The following is a 25,706-nucleotide window of genomic DNA, read 5'->3' on the forward strand; positions in this document are numbered from 1 at the left end:
TCGAATCTAGGAAGGCAGGGAGAGTTAAGGCGGAGGCATAGAAATTGCTCTTCCCCTCTCTCCTCAATCCACGCCTATGGTCTTTAAGATAACTTGTTATGTAAAAGTATTTATTTATCTAGGATGCACCTACACTGAATTTATCTGAAAAATAAAAAAGTCAATATTAAGAAAAAAATTGTAAATGGAAGATTCTAAGAGAGGGTTTCGCGTGCCAGCAAAAGTTCCTGGCGTGCCATGTTTGGCACGCGTGCCAGGGGTTGCCCACCCCTGCACTAGAACCTTTCTCTGCAATCAACCACTCATTAGACTATGCCCCTGAAAACTTTCCAATCCATCCTCCTCATTTTAGAAACGAAGCAACCGAGGCCAGACGGAAGTGACTTTTTACACGGTCACATGGTAAATCAGCACACCTGAACTGCTGCTTCGAATCCAAGACTCCTATGTCAGTGCTCCTCCATTGGGTGTGGTTGACTACACCTTCCCGGTGTTAACGCCTGACCTCATGCTTCACCTCGCCTTCCTTTTCTGGCATCACTGGAAGACGCAAGCATGGCCTGAAGGAGGAAGGAGGCGTGAAGCGAAGAAAGGGGAGAGGGAGGGTAGGGGGAGGAGCGAGCGGAACCTGGCCCTTTAAGAGGGCGTGCTGGGCCCCGCCCCCGCCCCGCCTTGGGCAGCGCAGGCGCAGGCGGGCTCCGGGGACTCTGGCGGGAGGGCGGGCGCTCCTGGCTCGCGGGCCGGCGCGCGGGGCCGCAGCACCTGCGGGGGCCGGCGCAGGGCTCGGTGCCCATTGGGCGGACGTCGACGCCCGAGGGGAGGGCGGGAGGCGTGCCGGGGACGTGGGGTCGACCGCGCAGTCGGAGGGACGCGACTCCGCAGCCCCCTCCCGGGGGACGGGGCGGAAGGAGCGGGGCGGGCGGGGGGCGGTGTGAACGAGCGCCCAGGGCAGCACCATCTGGAGAGGCGGGACCGCGCGGCCTCTGGGGGGCAAGCGAGTGCGCTGGGCGGCGCGGGCGGGGGACCCCCAGCAGGGCGCGGAGGAGGAGCGGGGCGGACTGAGCCCCGCGCTGCCCGAGCAGCAGCCGCAGCGGGTCGGAGTGCTCAGCTGGGGGCCGCAGCAGCTCCGCGGGTTGAAGCTCGGCGTGGAGGAGCAGGGGGGCGTGGGTCCGGCGGTGCAGGAGGAGGGCGGCGTGGGCGCGGGGGTGCAGGAGCGGGGCGGCCGCGGCCGGGAGCCCAGCCTGGGGGTGGCGTGGGGGACGCCGGACGGCGCGGACTGGAGGCGCCCGCCGCAGTGGACGAGCTCTGTGAGCTGGCCTGGGGTGCAAGAGGTGGGGCTGGGGGCCCGCAAGCAGCACCAGGAGAAGGGGGAAGGCAGCCCCGCAGTGCAGGAGCGCGGGGAGGCCCTTTCCGGGGTGCAGGAGCGGGGGGAGGGGAGCCCACGCTGGCTGCTGCAGCTGTCCGAATTTGGGGACCGCTCCTGGGAGCGCGGGAAGGGGCTTGAAAGTTCGGGGGAGCAGGGCGGGCAGGACTGGGAGAGCTGCGGGCACCTCAGACGGGAGGCGGTGGTTCTAGGAGAGACCCGGACTCGCAGAGAGAGACCCGAGCTGGTGGGGAGGGCACGGCCTGTGGGGCCCCAGGGCCCCGAGGGAGAGGGGCGCTTGGGGGTGCAGGAAGCAAATTGGCTTCCGGGGGTGCAGGAGGGACAGGTGGTGCGGGCTGTCCAGGAAACATTCCTGGACGGGAAGGGGTCGCAGGGGGGAGAGGGGCTCCCTGAGGGGCCCCGGACCCGGAGGCGCCGGCGGAGGAGGAGGTGGTAAGCCACAGGCGGGCTGCCCGGTGCCAGGATCGCTCCAGGGCTGGAGGGAGCACAGGATGTAGGGGTTTGAGGAGTGGGGAGCAGAAGAGCGCTGTGAACCTGGGAGCGTTGGAAGCGACTGCCTGAGAGCAGGCTGTGCCCTGCTGGATCCTCTCCTGCCACCCCAGCCCGGACATCATCAAAGCAGTGTCTGCGGAGAGGCAGCAGGAGGTAAGGAAGCCCATTTCTGCTCTCCGCCGGAATTGGGGTGTTTGGAAGCCGGGAGGCTGCGGTCACCCCGGGGGAGGGTGCTCTCCAAACCGCCCTTGTTCACTGCCCCGTGCTTAAACCTGGGGAGGGAGGAAGACGGTGCAGCTTTCCACAGAGAGGCCGAACCCCGCCCCCCCAGTACCCTGCATGCCAACTAGAGTGATGGGGCATTTCCTTAGAGTCTAGACTGGAGGTGAGACTGGGTGGCTGCCAGGCCTGGGCAGGAGGAAGAGAGGGGTAGCCACGGGCTGAGCTTGCAGAGGAGGCCGCCATCCCTCCACCTGTCTGCCTTTGGAGATGGGGGTGCCTCCATGCCGGAGCTGGGATGGTGCAATCAGCATGGGTTGTTGCCTCAAGTCCTTACAACACATTCCGAAAAAAGGGAAGAGGGCAGCATTGTGTTAACAGGACCTTATCTTGTGTGGCAGCCCGTGACTTGGGCACGAGCCTGACCTGCTCCCGCCACACCTTCTTGTCACAGCTGATTAATGTGGAGGGCCCAGGGCCAAGGATGGATAGTGGGCAGGAGGGTGGAGAGCTACTGGGTAGGCTGTCCGTCTCCTGGAGGACCCCAGCCTGAAAGGGGTGGGAGAGGACAGGATACCTACAGCATTGGACTCTGGGCATCCTTTGTGGCCCAGACCTCAGCCCTCGCCTGTGGAGGTGGGCAGATGGTCAGCTGTGGCATCATGGGTTCGGTACCAGCTGAAGCCAGCTCCTAGGCCAGCCTAGAGGTGGGGTTTGCAGCGGTCGGGGCTAGATTTGACTGTGTTGATTCCTTCATGGCCCCGGGTGTCAGGCCTTCTCATTCCTGCCCCTGGGGCTTGGTTGGCCAGCATATGGGCTTCATTCTCCTAGGGCTGCTCACCTCTTACCTGGTACAGTCTGGTTTTTGCTTCTCTAGACCTTGGAGACTGGGAGATGGTGTGCAGAATTGCAGCTTGCTGCAGGGCCTTTAGCTGGGACCAATCTCTGCCCCAGCCCGAGGTGTGGCTCTAAGTCACATGGCCCCCAGGCTCCTGTCTGAAGCAGACAGGGTAGAAATTGTTGGGACTGGGGAGTGGTGGTGACTTCCTAGGTAGGCAGCCCCTGGGACTGTGCTGGAGGAGCCGGTTAGCCTGCTCCTCAATCAAACCCAAACTTGTCTGTCAGCTTCATCCCACGCCTGCCTGTCTCACTGCCACCCCAAATACTTACGTACCTGAACTTCAGGTGCTGTGTCCAGGGTGCCTGGCTCTTCTGGGATAGCCAGACTTGTTCTGTCTCTCTGGCTTCAGTGCATAAAATTGTCTGTTCTAGCCCTAGCTGGTTTGGCTCAGTGGATAGAGTGTCTGCCCGCAGACTGAAGTGTCCCGGGTTTGATTCCTGTCAAGGGCATGTACCTGGATTGTAGGCTGGATCCCTGGCCCTGGTCGGGTCTCCGGTGGGAGGCAATCTATCTACCAGTATGTGTCTTTCTCACATCGATATTTCTCTCTCTCTGTGGGAGGCAATCAATCTGTGTGTCTTTCTCACATCGATGTTTCCCTCTTTCTCCCTCCCTCTCTCCCCCCACCTCCCTCCCTCTCTCTCTAAATCGATGGGAAAACATCCTCGGGTGAGGATTAACAACAATAACAAAAGTTGTTCTAAACATACACACAAGCACACATCTTCACTTATTTCAAGTCCCCTTTTTTGAATTTGTGGTAGATGAAGATGAAGAGGAAGGCTTTGCCAGATCTGGGTTTAGATTACGTATGAGCTATATCACCTCCTGGGGCAAGATAACACCTTTGGGTTTCGATTTCCTTTTCCTGTGTGGTGGGCCATGCTTTTCCCCAGTCTTTTTAAAAAAATTTTTTTTTTTTTATTGATTTTAGAGAGGAAGGGAGGAGAGAAAAATAGAAACATCAATAATGAGAGAGAATCATTGATTGGCTGCCTCCTGCACACCCCACACTGGGGATAGAGTCCGAAACCTGGGCATATGCCCTGACCAAATTGAACGGTGACCTCCTGGTCCATAGGTCAGTGCTCAACCACTGAGCATGCTAGCTTCCCACAGTGTCTTGAGTGCTGAGGGCTCAGTCCCTGCTTTGTCAGTCTGGTGCCCCCTCCCCGGGAGCTCTGGTTGGCAGATGTTGGGGAGGAGGGGCCAGTGCTTCCAGACCTTTTACTCCAGCCCCAAAGCCCACAATTATCCCCCTGCTCTATGCTGTATTCTGGAACATGAAGTGCTTTTTTGTTTGTTTTTAGTAGTAGTTTTATTGAGGTGTAATGATCCTATATAGTAAAAAGCTAATATGCAAATTGTCCCATTGGACTGGGAGTTCAACCGGGAGTTTGACAAGGGGGCGGGGCCGGCCAACCCCTCGTGGCCCCTCCCCCCTGCCGGCCTGGCCCCATCGCCCAGATCGGGGCAGGCTGGACCCCACCCATGCACGAATTTGTGCACCGGGCCTCTAGTATAAGATAAGTGGAAATATTTAAAACATAATTTAATGTTTTAATATATGTTTGTATCTGTGAAGCCACACCACAGTCAGGATAATGAGCATACCCATTATTCCCAAACTCCCAAAAGTTTTGTAATCCTTCCATCCCACACCTCCTTTGCCATCCCCCTTCCCCAGGTAACAGACTGGTTTGCTTTCTGTCACTATACATTAGTTGGCATTACCTAGAATTTTATGTAACTGGAACCATACAGCATGTTTTTTTTTTTTTTCACTCACTATGATTATTTTGAGATTCATTCATGTTGTTTTAATGCCGGTGGTCTTGATCCGGCATCAAGAAGGGTTCAGCAATCTGGAGAAGGCGCTGTGCGTAAATTAAATAAGAGTCCAGAGAGGAAACATAATTTTGAAAGCCATTAGGGAGTCAGAGAAGACTTAGCTAAAGGAACTAAGTTCTCCTCATCTCAGGACCCCTTGCTTTTTATTAACACAAATTGTCCTAAGATGAGGTAGGTAAACACATCAAAGGGTTGGGTTTCCTATACACAGTCCATTGTCAGATTGGGGAATTGCCTACGGCTGTTCAGGTGTTTGGCCAGTAGGAGGCAATAACACGTAGATTGAGATGCCCTGAGCTGTCTGGCAGCAAGCAATCAATTTGATGCATCCTTTTCAGGTTTGGGGAAATGCCCTCGCCATCTCCAGATGATTCAGCCCTGCTGACATGCTGGAACTGGCTTCCAGCATTGTTTTGAATATCAATAGCACATTCCTTTTCATTGCTGAGTAGTATTCCATTGTATGTATACACCACAGTCTGTTTATTCATTCTCATATCAATGGGTTGTTTTCAGGTTTTTAAAAAAAATATATTTTTATTGATTTCAGAGAGGAAAGGAGAGGGAGAGGAAGAGAGAGAGAAACATCAATGATGAGAGAGAATCATTGATTGACTGCCTCCTGCATGCCCCCTACTGGGAATCGAGTCCGCAACCCGGGCATATACCCTTGACCGGAATTGAACCTGTGGTCCTTCAGTCCCCAGGCCGACGCTCTATCCACTGAGCCACACTGGCTAGCGCTGTTTTCAGTTTTTGGTTATTACAGTAAACCCTCGATTTTGTGGACCTCTATTTAATGGACAAAATTTCTGGTCCATATATCATGTGAAAATTAACATCCTGTTAATTTAAGAATGCTTTTAACTAAGATTTGCTTATAATTTGGGTTTTTTTGTTATTAACATTCATTGTTTTTAACAAATTTTAGGGAATAGGCCATATGTTGGAAAAACGCTAGTGTGATTTTGCCGACATAAATATTACATATCTACAACTATCATCTACATATTTAAGTCTAAGAGTCACTGCTCATAAAGTGTTCAGTGAATGATTAGCACATGATTACACAGCATTTCATGCCATTATTGGTTCTGTTGTCACATGGCGTGACTTTCTGCAGCAGTTTTCTTTTTTTTTCTTGTTAATCCTCACCCAAGGATATTTTTTCCATTAATGTTTTTTAGAGAAAAGGGGAGAGAGAAAGAGAAAAAGAGAAAGAAACATTGATGTGAGAGAGACACGTTGATTGGTTGCCTCCTGCACGTGCCCCAACTGGGTCTGGGGATCCAACCTGCAACCCAAGTATGTGCCTTTGCTGGGAATTGAACCCATGATCCTTCCATGTATGGGCCAATGCTCTAACAACTGAGCCACAATGGCCAGGGTTCTGCAGCAGTTTTTTTAAATAATATTTTTTGTTGTTTTTTAAACATTTTTATTGATTTCAGAGAGGAAGGCAGAGGGAGAGAGATAGAAACATCAATGATGAGAGATAATCATTGATTGGCTGCCTCCTACACAGCCCCCTTTGGGGATTGAGCCCACAACCCAGGCATGTGCCCTTGACCAGAAATCGAACTGTGACCTTCTGGTTCTTAGGTCAATGCTCAACTTCTGAGCCACACAGCGGGCTCTGCAGCAATATTAATGGCTGCCAGCCACCAAATATTCAGATGGCCACCCTATGTTCAGATGTGCACTAAGCCACTCCCCAGCCATGTGCATTTGTTTACTCGTGGTGACTGGTGAATGCACATATTTACTGGACCTATTCAATATACATTTAAAATTACTTTTCATACATACTTAATTACACAAACATGTCTACATAAGTAAAAACTGGTAAACTAATTTGTCAATTTTTTAACATATGCATTCCGAAAACCTACTTTATTATATAACTAGAGGCCCAGTGCACAAAATTCATGCACGGGGGGGGGGGGGAGGGATTGTCCCTCAGCCCAGCCTGCACCCTCTCAAACCTGGGATCCCTTGGGGTATGTCTGACTGCCAGTTTAGGCCTGATCCCTGTGGGACAGTGTTCAAGACCTCCCAACCGCTCGCCTGTCTGCCTGCCTGATCACCCCCTAACCACTCTCCTTCCAGCCTGATTGACGCCTAACTGCTCCCCTGTCAGTCCGATTGCTCCCAACTGCCCTCTCCTGCCAGCCCAATCTCCCCCAACCCCCCTTCCCCTGTTGGCCCATTTGCCCCTAACTGCCCTTCCCTGTAGGCCTGGTCACATCCAACTGCCCTTCCCTGCTGGCCTGATTGCCCACAACTGCCCTCCCCTGCCAGCCTGGTTGCCCCCAACTGCCCTCCCCTGCCGGCCTGATCGCCCACAACTGCCCTCCCCTGCCAGCCATCTTGTGACCACATGGGGGTGGCCATCTTGTGCGATGGCATGACCATCAATTTGCATATCAACCCTTTATTATATAGGACTAGAGGCCCTGTGCACGATTCATGCACCAGTGGGGTCCCTCGGCCTGGGCTGTGAGGATTGGGCCGAAACCGGCTCTCTGACATCCCCTGAGGAGTCCCAGATTGTGAGAGGGTGGTTCTCGGGTGACAAATCCTGAAATCGGGCTCCCTCCTCTCTAGTTCTGGGTGCATCACCCAAGAACTGCAGCTGCCAAGTCACCGCAGCTTGGCAGCTTCTGCATTGAGTGTCTGCCTCCTGTTGGTCATTGCACGTCATAGCTGCTGGTTGGAGCATCTGCCTCCTGGTGGTCATTGCATGTCATAGCTACTGGTCAGACAGTCAAATGGTCAGATGGTCACTTAGGCTTTTATATATATACAGATTGCCAGCGCGTGTCACATGTACCAGTCACTTGGTCAGACGGATGGATGGTCAGTCACTTAGCCTTTTATATATATAGATTAGAGGCATGGTACACGGATTTGTGCACATTGAAAGGAAATTAATTAGAAGGTGGCTGGTGGGGTGGGACTGGGCAAGATGGGCTGGACACACCCTGGAGCCAACCTCCCTCGGTCCCTCCCCTGCCAGCCGCACCTGGGGTGGTGCTTGGGCTCGAAGGGCGTCTGTGAAGTGAGCGGGGTCCCTCCGACAGGTGGGGTTTCTTGGCCTGGCCTGCAGGGATCGGGCCAAAACTGGCTCTCCGACATCACCTGAGGGGTCCCAGATTGGGAGAGGGTGGTTCTTAGGTGATGAACCCTGGAATCAGGCTCCCTCTTCTTGGTTCAAGGTACTTCACCCAAGAACCGCAGCTGCCAAGTCACTGCAGCTAGGCAGCTCCTGCATTGAGCATCTGCCCCCTGGTGGTCAATGTGCATCTTAGCTACCGGTTGGACGGTCGGACAGTCACTTAGGCTTTTATATATATAGATGGACTTTCAGTTTAACAGGCACCCCCTCGCCCAAATTAATCTGTTATATTGAGGATCGAGGTTTTCCTGTACAAATAAAACTACGAGCATTTGTTGAAGTTTTTTTATGGACCAGTGCTTTTTATTTCTCTTGGGTACATCCTTAGGACTAGAATGGTTGGATCATATGGTAGAACTGCCAGACTGTTGTCAAAGTGGTTGTACCATTTTACATACCCACCGGTTGTGTGTGAAAGTTCTAGTTTGTCCACTTCTTTGTCAACACTTGGTCTCTAATTTGAGACATTCTAATAGGTCTGTAGTTGTATCTCATTGTGGTTTTAATTTGCATTTTCCTAATGACTAATGTCATTGAACATCTTTTCATGCTCTTATTCATCATCTTTATATCTTTAGTGATATGTCTTCAAATTGTGTGCCCATTTTTTAATTGTATGGATTTTTTTTTCCATATTGAGTTTTGAGAACTCAAATGTATAAACATTCTGAATACAAGCCTTTTTATTGGATATGTGATTTGCAAATATTTTCTTCCAATCTCTGGCTTACATTTTAATTCTCTTAATAGTGTCTTTTGAAGAGCAGAAGTTTTAAATTTTAATGAATTCTAATTTATGAACTTGTTTGTTTGGTTTTTATGGATTGTGCTTTTAGTGTGATGAAGAAGAAATCTTTGCCTAACCCAGGGGTGGGTAAACTTTTTGACTCGAGGGCCACAATGGGTTCTTAAACTGGACCGGAGGGCCAGAACAAAAGCATGGATGGAGTGTTTGTGTGAACTAATATAAATTCAAAGTAAACATCATTACATAAAAGGGTACGGTCTTTTTTTTTTAGTTTTATTCATTTCAAACGGGCTGGATCCGGCCCGCGGGCCGTAGTTTGCCCACGGCTGGCCTAACCCAAAGCATTGTGGTTTGCTGTTATGTTTTCTTCTACAAGTTTTATGGTTATGGGTTTTACATTTCGGTCTCTGCTCCATTTGGGGTTAATTATTGTATATGGTGTAAGGTATGAATTGAAATTCAGTTTCTTATGTGTGGAGATCCAGTTCTTCCAGCACCATTTCTTGAAAAGACTTGTCTCTTTATGGAGTTGCCTTTGCACCTTTGTCAAAAATCAGTTGTCTGGCCTGACCAGTGTGGCTTAGCAGTTGAGCATCAACCTGTGAACCAGGAAGTCATGGTTTGATTCCCAGTCAGGGCACATGCGGGGTTATGGGCTCAATCCCCAGTAGGGGCCATGTAGGAGGTAGCGGATCAGTGATTCTCATTGATGTTTCTATCTCTCTCTCCCTCTCCTTTCCTCTCTGAAATCAGTAAAAAAAATATTTTTTTAAAAATCTGTATATGTGTAGATCTAATTCTGGGCTCTGTTTTGTTCCATTGATCTGTTGGTCTATCTTTATCCCATTATCTTGATCACTGTAGATTTATAGTAAGTGTTGATATCAGGGTAAGATCTTGAACATTGTCCTTCTTTTTCAAAATTGCTTTAGTTGTTTAGGTTCTTAGCATTTCCATATGCATTTCAGAATCAATTTATTAATTTCTACAAAACAAAACAAAAACAAAACCTACTGGGATTTTTATTGGGGTTGTATTGAATCTATAGGTTAATTTGGGAAGAATTGACATCTTAGCAGCATTGAACTTTCTGACCCATGAATACCATAGGTCTCTGTATTTATTTAGATTTTTTAAGAATTTCACCAATGGTATATAGTCTACAATGTATACATCTTTCACATCTTTTGTCAAATATATCCGTGAGTATTAACATATTTTTGGTGCCATTGTAAATGGTACTTTTTTATGGTGTTTGATTTTTTATTTTTAAATTTTTTATTTAGCTTAATTATGGTAAAACTAGAGGACCGATGCATGAAATTCATGCAAGAGTAGGCCTTCACAGCCGCAGCTGCCTGGATCCTTCCCTCCCAGCCATGGCTGCAGCCCCAGCTTCATCCTGGAAGGACATCCGGAAGGACGTCCAGTCTAATTTGCATATTATGCTTTTATTATTATAGATATACATTACATAAAATATACTATTTTAACCATTTCTAAGTGTACAGTTCAGTGTTGTTAGGTAAATTCATATTGTTGTACAAACATCACCATCCATCTTCTTAATATTTTTCATCTTGTAAAACTGAAACTCTGTACCTATTAAACACTGACTCTCCCCCTGGCTGTTATGGCTCAGTGGTTGAGCATCGACCCATGAACCAAGAGGTCACTGGTTTGATTCTTGGTCAGGGCACATGCCCGGGTTACAGGCTCATTCCCGAGTGTGGAATGTGCGGGAGGCAGCTGATGATGGATAGAAACATCCATGTTTCTATCTCTCCCTCTCCCTTCCTCTCTCTCAAACAAACACACTCCAAAACAGTGACTCTCTATTCAGTATTTAACCTTTTTTCGCTTACCATAATGTATTCAAGGTTCATCTATGTTGTAGCATGTATCAGAATTTCCTTCTTTTTTAAGGTTGAATAATAATCTATCATATGAATATTCTATATTTTGTTGATTCATTCATAGATGGTTGCTTCTTAACTTTTGGTTGTCAGTAATGCTGCTATAAGATGGTGTTACTTTTTAAATTTTGGTTTCCAATTGTTTGTTGCTAGTATATATGAATACAATTGATTTTTGTATATTAATATTGAATCCTGCCAGCTTGCTAACCTGACTTATTCTAGTAGCTTTCTTGTAGCTTCCATTGGATTTTATATATAGACTGTGATGTCATCTGCTAATAAAGACAGTTTTACTTCTTCCTTTGTAATCTTTATGCCTAATTATATCCTCTAGTATTATGTTGAATAGAACATTAGATTTCCTGGTCCTGATCTTCAGGGAAAAGCATTCAGTCTTTCCCAATTACTCATGATGTCAGCTGTCGGTTTTTCATATATGACCTTGATCAGGTGAAGGAGCTCACTTCTATTCCTGAGATTTTTTAATAGGAAAGGATGTTGGATTTTGTCAAATGCTTTTTTGTGTGTTTATCAAAATGATCTATTTTAGGTTTCTAAAATGTTGAATTACATTGATAGATTTTTAAATGTTATAACAACCTTACATTCCTGAGACAAACTCCACATGGTCACGATGTGTTATTCTTTATATATATTGTTGAATTCTGTTTGCTAAGTACATATTTGTTAAGAATTTTTGCACCTATGTTTATGAGGATAGTTTTTTTGTAATGTCTACAGGATTTATAATATACATTTTTAACTTATTATAGTCTGCCTCCAAGTGATATTAGTAGTATATTTTTTATTTTTATTATTTTTTTATTATTATTTATTTATTTATTTTAATTAAATCTTTATTGTTCAGATTATTACATTTGTTCCTCTTTTTTCCCCCCCATAACTCCCCTCCTCCCAGTTCCCGCCCCACCCTCTGCCCTCACTCCCCACCCACTGTCCTCATCCATAGGTGCACGATTTTTGTCCAGTCTCTTCCCGCATCTCCCACACCCCTTTCCCCCCCAAGAATAGTCAGTCCATTCCCTTTCTGTGTCCCTGATTCTATTATAATCACCAGTTCATTATGTTCATCAGATTATTTATTCACTTGATCCTTAGATTCACTTGTTGATAGATGCATATTTGTTGTTCATAATTTGTATCTTTACTTTTTTCTTCCTCTTCCTCTTCTTAAAGGATACCTTTCAGCATTTCATACAATCCTGGTTTGGTGGTGATGAACTCCTTTAGCTTTTCCTTATCTGTGAAGCTCTTTATCTGACCTTCACTTCTGAATGATAGCTTTGCTGGATAAAGTAATCTTGGTTGTAGGTTCTTGGTATTCATCACTTTGAATATTTCTTGCCACTCCCTTCTGGCCTGCAAAGTTTCTGTTGAGAAATCAGCTGACAGTCGTATGGGTATTCCCTTGTAAGTAACTGAGTTTCTTTCTCTTGCTGTTTTTAAGATTCTCTCTTTATCTTTTGTTCTTGGCATTTTAATTATGATGTGTCTTGGTGTGGTCCTCTTTGGATTCCTTTTGTTTGGGGTTCTCCGCGCTTCTTGGACCTGTAAGTCTATTTCTTTCACCAGGTGGGGGAAGTTTTCTGTCATTATTTCTTCAAATAGGTTTTCAATATCTTGCTCTCTCTCATCTTCTGGCACCCCTATAATTCTGATGTTGGTACGCTTGAAGCTGTCCCAGAGGCTCCTTACACTATCCTCACATTTTTGGATTCTTTTTTCATTCCGCCCCTCTGGTTGGGTGTTTTTTGCTTCCTCGCATTTCAAATCATTGACTTGATTCTTGTGCTCCTCTGGTCTGCTGTCGGAGTCTGTATAATATTCGTTATTTCAGTCCGTGTATGCTTAATTTCTAGTTGGTTCCCCAACATAACATCGAGGATCTCATTAGTTTCCTTGTAGATCTCATTAAGTTTATCGGCGGCTTCTAAACAGTTCCTGAAAGACCTTAAAAGTGTGGTTCTGAACTCTATATCTTCCATTGACAATTTTGTCCTGTTTCTTTGTCTCCGCATTTTGTTATGCTTTCTTGGTGCACCCCCTAGTGGTCTTTGTGCACAGTCTTGTAGTTAAGCCTTGATTGTTGTAGCTAATGCCAGGGAGGGTTTGACCTCCAGGCCAAGTGGCTGTGCGAATCAGCTGTGTCTGCAGTGAGAGAACTTCTGTCCTCTAGGGAGGTGCTAATATAGCCTTTGCCTGAGGCTATCCGGCAAATGCCTCTGTGCAGAGCTTGGGCGGGGAGGGTCGCACAGGATCAACAGGGTGGGCCGGAGAGAGCAGTTATGGCGGCTCTCAGTCCTGTCCCCAGGGGCTCTGCCTCTCTGAGTCCCAGCAACCGCTGCAAACCTCGGAGAGAAAGCTGCACTCGCTCTGACCGAAGCCAGACAGTCCCGCTTCTCCCGTTTGAGTCTGGGTCCCTGAAGACTCGCCTGTATCTGGAGCTCAGAGTCTGCGACTCCCTCCCGATTGAAAACGCCAACCGCGCCCTCCGCCGACAGCCCGCTCCTAGCACTCCGCACCTCAGAATTTGACTTCAGCACTGCGCCTCCTCTGAGTGTCCGTATGCGTTTCCCTTTCTTCCTAGTTGTAGGACTTCCACTCAGCCAGCGTTCCTGTGGTTCTGGGTGATGTAACGTTCCGTCTTTTAGTTTCACTTTTGAAGTAGTTGTTCAAGGCAGCAAACTCCGGCGTTAACCTATGCCGCCATCTTGGTTCTAGTAGTATATTTTTATTTCTCTCCTTTCTTTGTGCTGTTATTGTTAAAAATAATACATGTTATAGACACCATACTACATTGATATTATTTTTGTTTGAACAGTCAGTTTATCTTTTGAAGTAATTAAACAATAAGAAAAATATCTTAACTATTTACCCATGTAGTTGCTATTTCCAATGCTGCTCATTTCTTTGCAGAGATCCATATTTCTATATGGTATTATTTTCCTTTATCTGAAGGACCTTAACATTTACTGTAGTGTAGGTTTGTCTGCTGATGCTCAATTCTTTCCGCTTTTATATGTTTAAAAAGTTTATTTAGCCTTTATTTTAAAAATATATTTTGCCTTTCTGATCTGCCATCTGCGGTGGAATCAAGGCCAAGATGCAGATTTTCATGAAAACCCTTATTGGGGAGAACATCACTCTCGAGGTTGAATCCTTGGACACAATAAAAAAGGTAAAGGCCAAGATCCAGAATAATGAAGGAATTCCTCCTGATCAGCAAAGACTGATCTTTGCTGGCAAGCAACTGGAAGATGGATATCCTTTGTCTGACTACAACATTCCAAAGGAGTCTACTCTTCAACTCTTCATCTTGTGTTGAAACTTCGTAGTCGTGCTAAGACAAGGAAGAGGAAGTCTTAAATACCACTCCCCAGAAGAATGAACATAAGAGAAAAAAGGTTAAGCTGGCTGTCCTGAAGTACTACCAAGTGGATGAGAATGGCAAAATCAGTTGCTTTCGTTGGGAGTGCTGTTTAGATGAATGCTGGAGTTTTTATGGCCAGCCACTTTGACAGACATTGTGGCAAAAGTTGTCTGAACTATTGCTTCAACAAGCCAGGAGACAAGTAATTGTATATGGGTTAATAAAAGACATGAACTAACAACAACAAAAAATTTCCATTGAAATAGAATTCTAGTTAATTTTTTCTTTCAGTACTTTAATGATGTTGTACCATTGTCTTCTCATTTCTATTGTTTCTGCAAGAAATGTGCTGTCATCTTTATCTTTCTTTCTCTCTCTTTTTTAAAATATATACTTTATTGATTTTTTTACAGAGAGGAAGGGAGAGGGATAGAGAGTTAGAAACATCGATAAGAGAGAAACATCAATCAGCTGCCTCCTGCACACCCTCTACTGGGGATGTGCCTGCAACCAAGGTACATGCCCTTGACCGGAATTGAACCTGGGACCCTTCAGTCCGCAGGCTGACGCTCTGTCCACTAAGCCAAACCGGTTAGGGCTATCTTTCTTTCTCTTTATGCTACGTTTCTCCCTTGCCTTCCCCAGCTACTTTTTAAGATTTTCACTTTATCATTGATTTTGAGCAGTTTGATTATGATATGTGTTTGTGTAGTTTCCTTCATGTGCCTTGTACTGGGAGTTTACTGAACTTCTTGAGTCCGAGGGCTTAGTTTTCATCAAATTTGGAAAATTTCATCCATAAGTCCTTTAAATATTTTTTCTGTTCCCAATTTTCTGTCTCCTTTCGTTAAGCACTCTAATTATATGTACGTTAGGCCACTTGACATTGTCCCACTGTCCATGGATGCTTTGTTCATTTAAAAAGGAATCTCTTTTTTCCTCTGTTTTATTTTGGAATTTCTAGTACTTTGTCTTCAAGTTTTTCTTCTGCAGTGTCTAATCTGCCTCTGATTCCATTCAGTTTATATTTTCATCTCATAATGTGTAGTTCTTATTCTAGAAGTTCAATTATAGTCTTTTTTAAAATATGGTTATAATAATTGTTTTCATGTCTTTGTCTACTAATTCTAATGTGTGTCAGTTTTGGGTTGGTTTTGATTGATTGCCTTTTTTCCTTATTATGGATTATAGGTTTTTGTGTGCCTAGTAATTTTTTATTGGTTGCCAGACGGTGTGAATGTTCTTGTTGATTGCTGTGTATTAAATATTCTTGAGCTTTGTTCAGGGATATAGTTAAGTGATTTGGAAGTAGTGTGATCCTCTTGGGTCTTGTTTTTAAGATTTGTTAAGTGGGATCAGAGCTGTGCTCAGTCTAGGGTTAATAATTCCCCACTGCTGAGGCAAGACCCGTTTGTATATTTTACTCAATGCCTAGCTTTTCCAACCTGTTAGGAATAGGCACTTTTCCCAGACTTGTGTGTACCAGGCACTGTTACTTCTATCCTTTTGAGTGTTTTTCCTCCCAGCCTTGGGTAGTTTCTGTACATTCATGTGATGATCAGAACTCAGCTGAATATTTGAGGGGGCCCTTCAGAGACCTTTATGGTGCCCTCTCTTTTCAGATGATCTGCTCTATGAACTCTGGCCGCATGAGTATCCCCACACTCAGCTCCATCGCCACAACTCAGGGAGTCTTTTGGAGTCTGACTGGCTCCCTTCCCTGGGCTGTAGTTGGGAAACCCAACTGCAGGGCTGAGGTCCTTTGTTTCCTGTCTCATGGGTATCACTGTCTTTTGTTTCCTGAGATCTGATATCTTTAAAACCATTTTGTATATTTTATCTATTTCTCTGTTATTGTTATTTCAGTCAGGAAATTAAATCTGATCTTTATTATTCCATCTTGGTCCAAGATGAGGATTTGACTTTAATTCCCTCATTCCCACCTTTCCACCTTTTAATGTTTTCCATCTTTCAGTCCATCCACTCTAGGTATATCTCGTTTTTTTTCCCTTCACTGCCGGGAGCCGGTCCATCCTTGCTGTTTCAAAGGACCTGGCATATATGGCATACTGTTCTTAATATGTTTGCTCACCTTGGCACTATGTGTTTTAACCAATGTCTCCTCTCTGAGAAAGGTTGTTTCCCCAGGTAGGGATTTTCCCCTGAAGTTAGGGAGGGAATAAAACCTCTTAATTAAGTGCCAGGCGGGTAATTAATCACTTTAACTATGAACAATCATGCTTAAGCTACATAATCTTTACTCCCTGGAATGGAGATAAGAAACGCCCTAACCTTTGTAATAGAGATTGATAGGATTGAATCAACTGGTATAAATACAGATGTAACAAGACAGCAAGAGAAAGAGAGAGAGACAGAACCTAGGCACAGAACCTACACAGAACGTTCTCTAGAGACAGAAGAATTTCGCTGGAGAGAACATGGCAAAAGATCCTGGACAGAAACTGGCCTCAGAACCTAGAGACAGAACCTAGCGAGAGAACATGGCAAAAGATCCTGGACTGAACCTGACTACAGAAATTGGCAAGAGAACCTGACTAGAACCTGGTGACTGAACCTGGCTGGAGAACCTAGCGAGGGAACATGGCTACAGAACCTGGCTAGAGAACCTGGAGAACCTGGCTGGAGAACCTAGCAAGAGACCATGGACACAGAACCTGGCTGGAGATCCTAAACAGAACTTCGCTGGAGATCCAGACCAGAACTTGGCTGGAGATCCTGGCTAGGCTGCTGATCAACTGAACGCTGTCTCCGTGTCACTCCTTCTTCGCCGACTCCGTCCACACCTTTGGGGACCCCTGGACCTGCTGGGGTTGGACCCCAGCACTTCACTCTACTGTCCGAGTTTACATTGTTATGGTATAATAAACTATAATGACTTTCCCTTTCCTGCACCACTTTTTGCTCTCCCTGGAGTTGGTTTTTCTGTTTGCTTAATTTTCTATGTATCTTTCAATGAGTCGAACTCTCCAGTCACTGTCTAAATTTATCAAGATGGTATTTTCCATTCGGTATTCTATCAGAGCCATCTTTCTGAAGAGGTTTCAGGGCCTTGTGTCCTGGAGCAGCATGGACTGGTTGCTTTCTATCATGATGCTTAGCTGTCCTCTTGGGATCTCTCTCCAGCATCCTGGGCATTTCCTTCCCAGCCCTTCTGTGTTAGGGTCTTCTGTTTCCTGTATCTTGTGTCTTCTCCTTTGTTGGTTTACTCAGTAGTTTTATTAGAACACATCCTCTCAACTGTCACAGGCCCATCTGCTTTCCAGCTTCCAAAGTTTTGTTGTGGGTTGTCTCTACTGTTCTTATCCTTGGGGACTTCTGCCTTTCAAAAATTTCTCCTTTTTAAATTGTAATATTGGTAGAGTTTTGGGAAGGAGTGAAATTATGTGCATGTTTGCAATCTACAGTCTTCTCTACAGTGGTTCTCAACCTTCTGGCCCTTTAAATACAGTTCCTCATGTTGTGACCCAACCATAAAATTATTTTTGTTGCTACTTCATAACTGTAATGTTGCTACTGTTATGAATCGTAATGTAAATATCTGATATGCAGGATGGTCTTAGGCGACCCCTGTGAAAGGGTCGTTCGACTGCCAAAGGGGTCGCGACCCACAGGTTGAGAACCGCTGTCTTAGAACGTTTATTCCCCTCTTTAACCTTAGAGAATCCATGAATTCATTCAGTATCCAGCGTGCATTTAATGAATAAGACCCAGCTCTATCCACCATGGGCCTGCATCCTTGAGCCAAGCAATGTAGTGTACAGAATTCTGGCTTCATTTCTTACTTTCTGGGTGATCATGGCCACCTCTTCAGAGCTAGTTTTTTTATCTGTAAAATGGGAATAATGTAGTAAGGGGTGGGGGTTTAAATCGGCCAATGGAAATAAAGCTTTTAGTAAAGAACCTGCACATAACCTGGGTTTTCTTGAGAGTCCAGACTGTGACTTCTCCGTTATACTTCCCCCAAATCCTAGGCCGAGGTGAAAACATAGTAGGTATATGAGTGACTGAGGAGGGGTGTAGGGTGAGAGGTTTGGCTTGGTCTCTCCTTTAAGCAGTTATACATCCTGAATAACCAACTGAAGACTAGCTGGAGAGAACCCTGATAACCAAGGCCAGGAAGTGGAGACCACACAGAGACTGGTAGGAAGGGCAGAGGCAGGAAAGGCTGGCTGGGAACCCATAGATACCTGAAGTTCCAGGAAGAGAGATCTCAGCTGTGGGGGGCTGCCACTGAGAACTCTTGGGTCTACCTCTGGAGGAACCTGAAGCCAAGGGCCTCAGCGGGTATGAGAACACTGGGTTCTTCTTATCTCTGCCTTTCCTCTGTGTGCTGTCTCCTAATGAGTCAGGGTTTCCTCTCTGGGCCCCTGGCCTTTACTAGTCCCTGATCTTGGCAGGGCTGCTCCTCCTCCATGGTCAGAAGAGAATTACCATCACTCTGAATTGTTGACCTCCCCCAGCTCCTGGAGATTCATTCCCTATGACAGGTTCTTAAGTGCCTTGGACCCGGCAAGTCCCTTCCAACTTAGGGTCTTGGTTTCTCTATTGCTAAAATGGGTGGGCAGGATATGGTGGGATTTATGGTATCTTAAATATCTTGAAGTCCCTGACATTTCTCTCCCAGGTTCAGACCCTTCGTCTCCTGGGCCCGGCAGCCTGCTCTGCACTGGATGGACCTAGCTCCTGGGGTTCTGTTGTAACATGGGGATGAGCAGTCCCCCTAGCAGAGTAAATGATTTACAATACACAGCTCTGGCTTTCCCCACCCCACCTCCAGGGCCCAACAATAGGCCACTTCAGCTCTAGGCTCTCCCCAGGGGTGGGGGTGGGGTGAGGCCTGAGCCAGAATGCTGGTGACTAGCTGGGCGTCCTCTGCCCAGCCCTGGAAGAGCTCTGGGAGTGCCGGGCTGCTGGAACTGCATCCTTCCCTTGCTCTGAGACACTGCCGGGCCTTGGTGCCATGCTGGTGTCTGGGCCAGAGGATTGGCATGGTGTGCATAAGACCCAGGCAGCTGCAGGAATTTACCCTGTCTCTTGAGTGGTGTTTGTGTTGCGGGGAGAGGAGTGCTTCAGGAATGCATTAGGGCTCTCAGTGTCCTGTCTCGGAGTGTCAGGATTGGCACGCCAGTCTCTAGCTGGTGGAGCATGAAACAGTTACAAAATACTTTCAAGGCCAAGTTGGTACATGTGGGGAGGTGTTGAATTCAGTGTTGGTCTGTGTCATGATGTTTAGTCAGATCCTTTCCTCTCTGAAGATCCTTACACCTCTTTTTCCATTGTGGTCTAAGGAGATGAGGCATAGGAGGGCCGCTCTGTCTGATGTATCTGCCTCTGCTTCTGTGCCCTGCCTTTCCTCCCTGTCACTCCCCTTTCCCCTTCGGGTCCCCCCCTCCCTCTTTCCCGCTTCCCCCCTCTCTTCCTCTCTTCCCTGTCCCTTTCTCTCTCCTCCATTGAGAAGGCATTCCTGAGAAGGGAAGGCCAGTGCAAGACTCCCCTTCTGCCTGAGTGACCAGCCATGTTGTCCCTGGGGCTGAAGTGGCTTTGTGGGCGCAGAGTAGCTTAGTGGGCCTGGGACAGGAGGGGCTGTAATGAGTTTGGCAGCCCCTCTTTCCATGAAGGTGCTTGCTTTACTGGATTTGAAAACATGGAGACATTTGAAGGGAAATGGTAAGAGATGGAGTTGGACAAATAGACAAGGAGTGGATCCTGAAGGGCCTTATATTTGGTTCAGTGAGGAGCTACAGAAAGCTTTAAGCAGGGAAGGGACTTCAGATCTGTGCTGAGATGACAATAGTAACAATAGGCAACTGTGTGCCAGGTGCTGTGCTAAGTATGCCATTCATGATCTCATTGAATCTACACTCTATAAAGGAGGTATTATTTATCCCCATTTTACAGATGAGGAAATTGAGGCTTAGAGGGTAAGTCATTTGTCCAAAAGTTGCCCAACTAGAAAGTGACGGAGCCAGGATTTCAGCCCAGGCCTGCCTGCATTTTGATCCTAGATCCCAGTGGTATTGATGGGAGGAATCATAAAGAGGCAGAAACAAGATTTTGTGGCCTGCCTAGGGAAGGTAGGATGGCTGTGGGGGCCAGGAGTGAGGTTTCTAGCTTGGGTGCTGGTGTTGGCTTGTGATTTTCAATCAGGATACAGGGGCACCCATGAGCTAGGTTTAAATGGTTAATGATGAGCTCAGTCTGGACATGCAGAACTTGTGGTACCTACCTACGCGGCCTCCTGGTGGGGCTGTCCTGTAATGTGTAGAAATGTGGGTCTAGAGCAGTGATGGCGAACCTATGACACGCGTGTTAGAGGTGACACGCGAACTCATTTTTTTGGTTGATTTTTCTTTGTTAAATGGCATTTAAATATATAAAATAAATATCAAAAATATAAATCTTTGTTTTACTATGGTTGCAGATATCAAAAAATTTCTATATGTGACAAGGCACCAGAGTTAAGTTAGGGTTTTTCAAAATGCTGACACGCCGAGCTCAAAGGGTTCTCCATCACTGGTCTAGAGCTTCAGGAACTCGGGAACAGAGACAGATAGCTCTTGGTGGTAATTGGAGTTCTAGGAGGAGAGGTGATGATCCACGAACAGAACATCCATCGAGAAGGGAGAGTTCAAAAGTCTTAGGAAACACCAACAGTTAACGAGAAGGGCGAAGAGGCTCTAGGGCTGGACTCAGGGCCTGCGGGCCCAGCACTGCTGCCAAGTATGCCTCAGCCTTGCCAGTCCTCAGGCTCTCAGATGCCAAGCTCCCCTGGGAGGGAGTGGGCCGCTGTGTCCTGGAGATGGAGAGGGTGTGAACAGCCATGGTATGTATCTGAATCATCCCCTTCTCTCCTTTGGCCCCTGGCCAGCCTCCTCCTCAAACCAGTATGATGTCAGACCTGGGCTGACCTGAAGGTGTGGGGTTGCCTAATGCAGTTCCCTCTGGGATGAGGACCTGAGGGAACCAGCCTGGCCTTGATCCAGAAGCTTGGGCCCTGCTCACAGAGGGTGAGTTGAAGCTGCCTGGGCTTGGTGGGACTGACATGTAAGGCAAGATAATCCTCTGGCTGAGAGAGGAGCTACCAGCATTACCCAATATGTTGTTTTTCCTCTAGGGCTTGGAGAAGAGGGAGGGCAGAGGTGGCAGAGGGCTGGCTTGGAGGTGGGATTGGCATATATTCCCGAGAATACGGTAGATTGTTTTGGAAAAATCCTCTTGGCCGGAAATTACATGGCACGTCTGCTCCTCAGTATGGATTTGTCACTTCACTGATGCTTTTGGAGAGGCTGGGGGGTGGGGGGGTGGGGGTGGGGGTGGGGGTGTCAACAGCAGATTCCAGGCTACTCCCGGCTCCCTTTTAGAAATATGGGGGCAAGTTACAGACCAGAGAGGTGTGCGAGTGGGCGGGATTCCCCAAATCCTAGAGGCAGATTGGATCTGTGGCTATCTTTATGACAAGACGGCAGGGGGCTTACAGGGGAGGAGGAAGGGAGAGAAAAGCAGGAGGGCAGAATGGTTTGGATCAGACCCTTCACCCAACCAGGAGTAGAAAGAACGGGCCTGGCATTTTCAGCCTCTTTCTCCACAGCCATCTGACTCGGGGTTCTTGCAGCTACTCCCAAAACTAGTTTCTGTCGTAGCTGCAGTAAGACGCAGAGGAGCTGCCTGGCAGGGGCATACTTAGGGTTGCCACCGAGCTTGTGAGGAGGGGGAGTCTTATGGAAAACTCACCTAGTGCCCGCCTGGGATCTCGCCTCACTCTGGAGGTTGAGTGTGTGGCCGGGTGTCTCAGCATCTCTCTCCTCCTCGGCCCCAACCCTAAAAGGGGTGAAGTTCCCTGAGCTCAGCCGTAAATACCTGTTACTGTGGAGTCAGTGGATGCTTCAGATGCCAGCAAAATGAGAGGGTGTGCGTTCGCCTCGGAGCCCTGGGGGCTGGCGGGGAGGAGAAGCCTCTGCAATGGGGCGTCCTCTGCCAGCTGTGGCCTCACCTGGATGCTGGGTGACAGTTCGTGGTGGGCAGGTATCGGAGCAGCTCCTCCGGCAGGCAGTGTGGGCACGCGGGGCGCTCTTCGAGGCCGGAGAGGTCAGCCCCAGCGCTCTGCCCTGCCCTCCCGCGCGCACAGCCCGGGCGATCTGGGGGTCAAGGCCCGGCTACGAAGAGGCGTAGCGGGGTGGGGGCTGGAGCGGTGCCGGAGGAGGTGTGGCTCCCACGGTGCTGGGCCCGGCAGGTTTGCGGCTGGAAGAGAGGGTGGAGCGGAGTGAAGAGGAGCCGCCGGGAGCCGGCAGGTGGGCTCGTTCCTGGAGCTCAGTGGAAGCTGCACAGATGGAGGGATAGGCTTCAGGCCCCATGTTTAGAGGCAGGGGTCCCAGGTTGGTTCAGGACAGGGGCTGCTTCTCTTCTGTATGCTTCTTGGATGGACCCCTCCCCCCCATCATGGAATATGGGGACCCTGAATCTCCAGAGCCAAGCCTGGTGGCTGTGGAGCCCTGGGATCCCGGAGACCAAGGGGCCGAGGGGAGCCATGGGTCTCTGGGGATCGGGCTGTGGCCCTGCGGAGAGGCAGCGGCTGGTTGGTGCAGACCGGACAGGATTGGGGGAGGGGCCTGCCGCGGCCGGAGCGGGAGAGACAGCAACCGCGGGGGCTCTTGCCAGCGGGTGGGGGTGGAAAGGAGGCCGTGGCGTGCGTGCGGGGTGGGGGCCAGGACCAGAGCGCCCCCCCCCCCCCCCCCCCCCCGCTGATGTGCTTTAGCGGCCCTGCCCTTCTCCTGGGCTCCATACTAGAGGATGCTCAGGCCCGGCCCCGCAGGACGCAGGGCAGTGACGCCGCCGGTGCCGCTGGCGGGGCGGGGGCTGCGGGAGGGCGCTGCTCCCCTCCTGGCCTTAACGCGGGCAGTTTGGGTTCCATGGGGGAGAGATCTGCATATCAGCGCCTGACTCGGGGCGAGGAGGTCCTGCAGGTAATGGGGGAAACCTGGGGGGTAGTCAGGTGCCCGGGCCCTCGCCCCCATCATCTGCTGGTGAGCGGAGGGCCCGGCCCTGCGCACTGCAGCCAGGAGTGAGGGGGTGTCTACGCTCCCGGGAGGCTGGGTGAAGCATTGGCGTTGCTGTGGGGAGTTAGGGGTGGGGTGAATCAGTGGTGATGAATTACTGGTGCGGACATTGGCCTCAGTGTCTCTGGTCCCAATTCAGCTGCCCTTTGGGCTTGCTTTTGGGTTTAGTGGTTTTCGGGCACTGCATCCCTGTGCCCTGGACCTTCCCGTGGACATTCCGTTCACATATGCGCATCAAGCCAAATGTCCCCGTTTGCTTTAGAAAGTAAGGTCAGCATCCATATTTATGGGACCACTGCTCCTTCTCCCTGGAGATCCAGCACTTCCTCTCTTGGCCGGCAGAGGGCAATAGCTGACAGGACAAAGGCGGGCCAGACGGTGGGAGCAAGGGGTCCCAGACCTGCCTGAGCTCAGACCCCTGGCCAGGCTTTTCCTTTCTCACCGCTTCTCACAGCTGGATTGCCGAGCAAGCTGCTGAGGCTTGTTCTTACCTTGTGTCCGAGGGAGAGCCAGGCACGGGGTTCTGGTGCATTTGGGGCGCATCTTTCGGGGGGTGCCTGGGGTTTTTCATCCGGCCACTCTAACGCAGCAGCCCCGCCTGGGAGCGGAGGGAGTGATCCTGCTTACATTGTCTCCTTCAGAGTGGTGCTGGTGGGAGGTAGGCCGTGGGCGTTCCTTTCTGAGCTGTGGACATTTCCTGCCAGGGTTTGGGGAAGAGTCCGCTCCAGTGTGACCTCTGCCTGGTCTTGTCCATTATCTGTGACCCCGGCCTCAGACAGGTGATTCACTTGGACAGAGGGGAGGCTGCACCTGGCTGGCTCCACAAGCTTTGGGGGTGGATGACAGGGGGATGGGGAAGAAGGACTGATTGCTGGGGTGTGTTCACCTTCTCCCCCTCCCCCCCACACTCCCCCCCCCCCATCGGGGCTCAGGCCAGGAAATGGCTGTTCCTTTGGGTACCTCCTCTCCAAACACTGAGAGAGGCCTTGGAAAGAGAGCCTGGGATGCTGACTCCCCCAAACTCTCACCCAAGCTGCCTGCCCCACTAGCCAGCTGGGGCTCTCAGTGCTGGTCGCCAGCTGGATCGGGACAAGAGAGCAGTGTGAAAGAAACAGGGGCTCCCTGGGCATGGTGGGGGGATGGGGTGGGGGTGCTGAGGGAGCCGGCGAGGACTTCCTGCAGCTGTCAGGTGTGTCAGGGGGCTGTGGTGAGGGGGGTGTAAGAGCAGCTGGCTCTCTTGAGGAGGGGCAGAGGGATCATTTGTCAGCTCCAGGAACATGGGGGGCCCATGGGGGCTTGACGGAGTGTCTCTAGTTCCCTTTAGCTGGGGCTGTTGTCTGTGTGTATGGGTGCTATACAAGAGACATCATACAGCCTTGAATGCTACAGCTTGGGGTGGGGGTAATCCCAGCCAGGTCTAGGAGCCTATTTGTTTGTTTTGAGGGGGCTTTGGATCTTGGCCAGCTGGTCTGGGGAGGAGGTACTCTGGGTGTTGTGGGCAGCAGACAAGGCAACCCCAGGGGAGGAGGTGGAGATTCCTTACCCCCTCCACCCCCCCTCGATCTTGGCTGGACTGCCCCGCTCTGGCAGGCTGCCGGCCTCCTATTTCCGTCGGGCACCAGGGTAACAGGGCCACATTAGGGCCTGAGCCAGGAGACGCCCAGCCAAGGCTGGGACTGGGAGATGGGGGAGGGTCTCCAAAGGGTCTGCCTGCAGGATCCAGGAATGACTCTGGGGTCCTAGCCCCTAACTCAGGCTATGTACCAGCTCCCAGGCCCCAGATAAGCCCATATGGGAGTCTGCAACCATTCTTTGTACATCGCTGCTTGATTCACATAGCCCCCACCCTAAAATCCCAGGAGTTGTCTGCAACTATGGGGGCTGGGGTGGAAGCCAGAGACAGGGGGCCTTGTGTATGGGGAGGCAGGGGGGCCAGTGCGGGTGGCTGGAAGGAAGAGTCCCCCCATTCCCGCCGCCTTCTTGGCAGTGATTCAGAAAGGTCCTTTTTCAGCCAGTGTCAGAGCTGCTCAGCTGGGGAGGGAGGGAGGGAGGAGGGAGGGAGGGAGGGAGGGAGGGAGGGAGGGAGGGAGGGAGGGCAGTCGGGAGGGGGAGCCAGGGAGTAGGGCTGGAGCTGTGACCACTGCTCTGGAGAGAAGACAGAGAAACAGGACAGAGAGGACTCAGGCTGCAGGCAGTCCAGAGAAGAGCCAACCTGCTCCCTGGCAGACTAGCCAGTGTGGAAACAGCTGTGCAGCAGAGAAGGGGACCTACCCTCTTCTTCTGCCCTACATCCCAACCCTGGTGTGGGATTTTGGGAGCTCCTAGGGCAGACCTCTGGCCAGCTTCCCTTCTGGGCAGGACCTGAAATTTAGAAGCTGAGGTCCCTGCACCCCCACTTCTCAAGCCAAAGTCCAAGGGACCCAGTCAGGGGTCCAGCTCCGTGGAGATGCCAGCAGCTCGTCGGTTCCCTGGCCTGGAGCTCTCCTTTCCTCTCCTGGCCAGATTGCGGCGAAGACTATACACAGTGAGTGGGGGGCTGGGGCCAGGTG

General features: G+C 49.4%; 1 protein-coding gene and 1 pseudogene across 8 annotated transcripts in view; both read left to right on the forward strand.

Moving 5' to 3' along the window:
* Positions 1-1,756: 1,756 nt before the first annotated feature.
* TNK2 (tyrosine kinase non receptor 2) overlaps positions 1,757-25,706 on the forward strand; it is a gene marked incomplete at both ends in the record, with an annotated part of 47,923 nt that continues 23,973 nt past the window's right edge. For 2 of the 7 annotated variants that reach the window (XM_081085368.1, XM_081085372.1), the window contains one exon: positions 1,904-2,029. Coding sequence is in view for 2 of the 7 variants with exons in the window: in XM_081085373.1 (XP_080941499.1) it covers positions 23,011-23,064 (54 nt within the window). Of the gene's footprint in view, positions 2,030-22,348; positions 22,477-22,995; positions 23,065-25,706 lie in introns of those variants that run through there. The other 5 variants (XM_081085369.1, XM_081085370.1, XM_081085371.1 and 2 more) reach the window with 5 other exon arrangements.
* LOC308517318 (ubiquitin-ribosomal protein eS31 fusion protein-like) lies at positions 13,817-14,289 on the forward strand (annotated as a pseudogene). The gene has a single exon. The product of its transcript is annotated as a ubiquitin-ribosomal protein eS31 fusion protein-like (transcript).

Source organism: Myotis nattereri, assembly GCF_964212035.1.
Source record: "Myotis nattereri genome assembly, chromosome: 3".
Classification (NCBI taxonomy): Eukaryota; Metazoa; Chordata; class Mammalia; order Chiroptera; family Vespertilionidae; genus Myotis; species Myotis nattereri.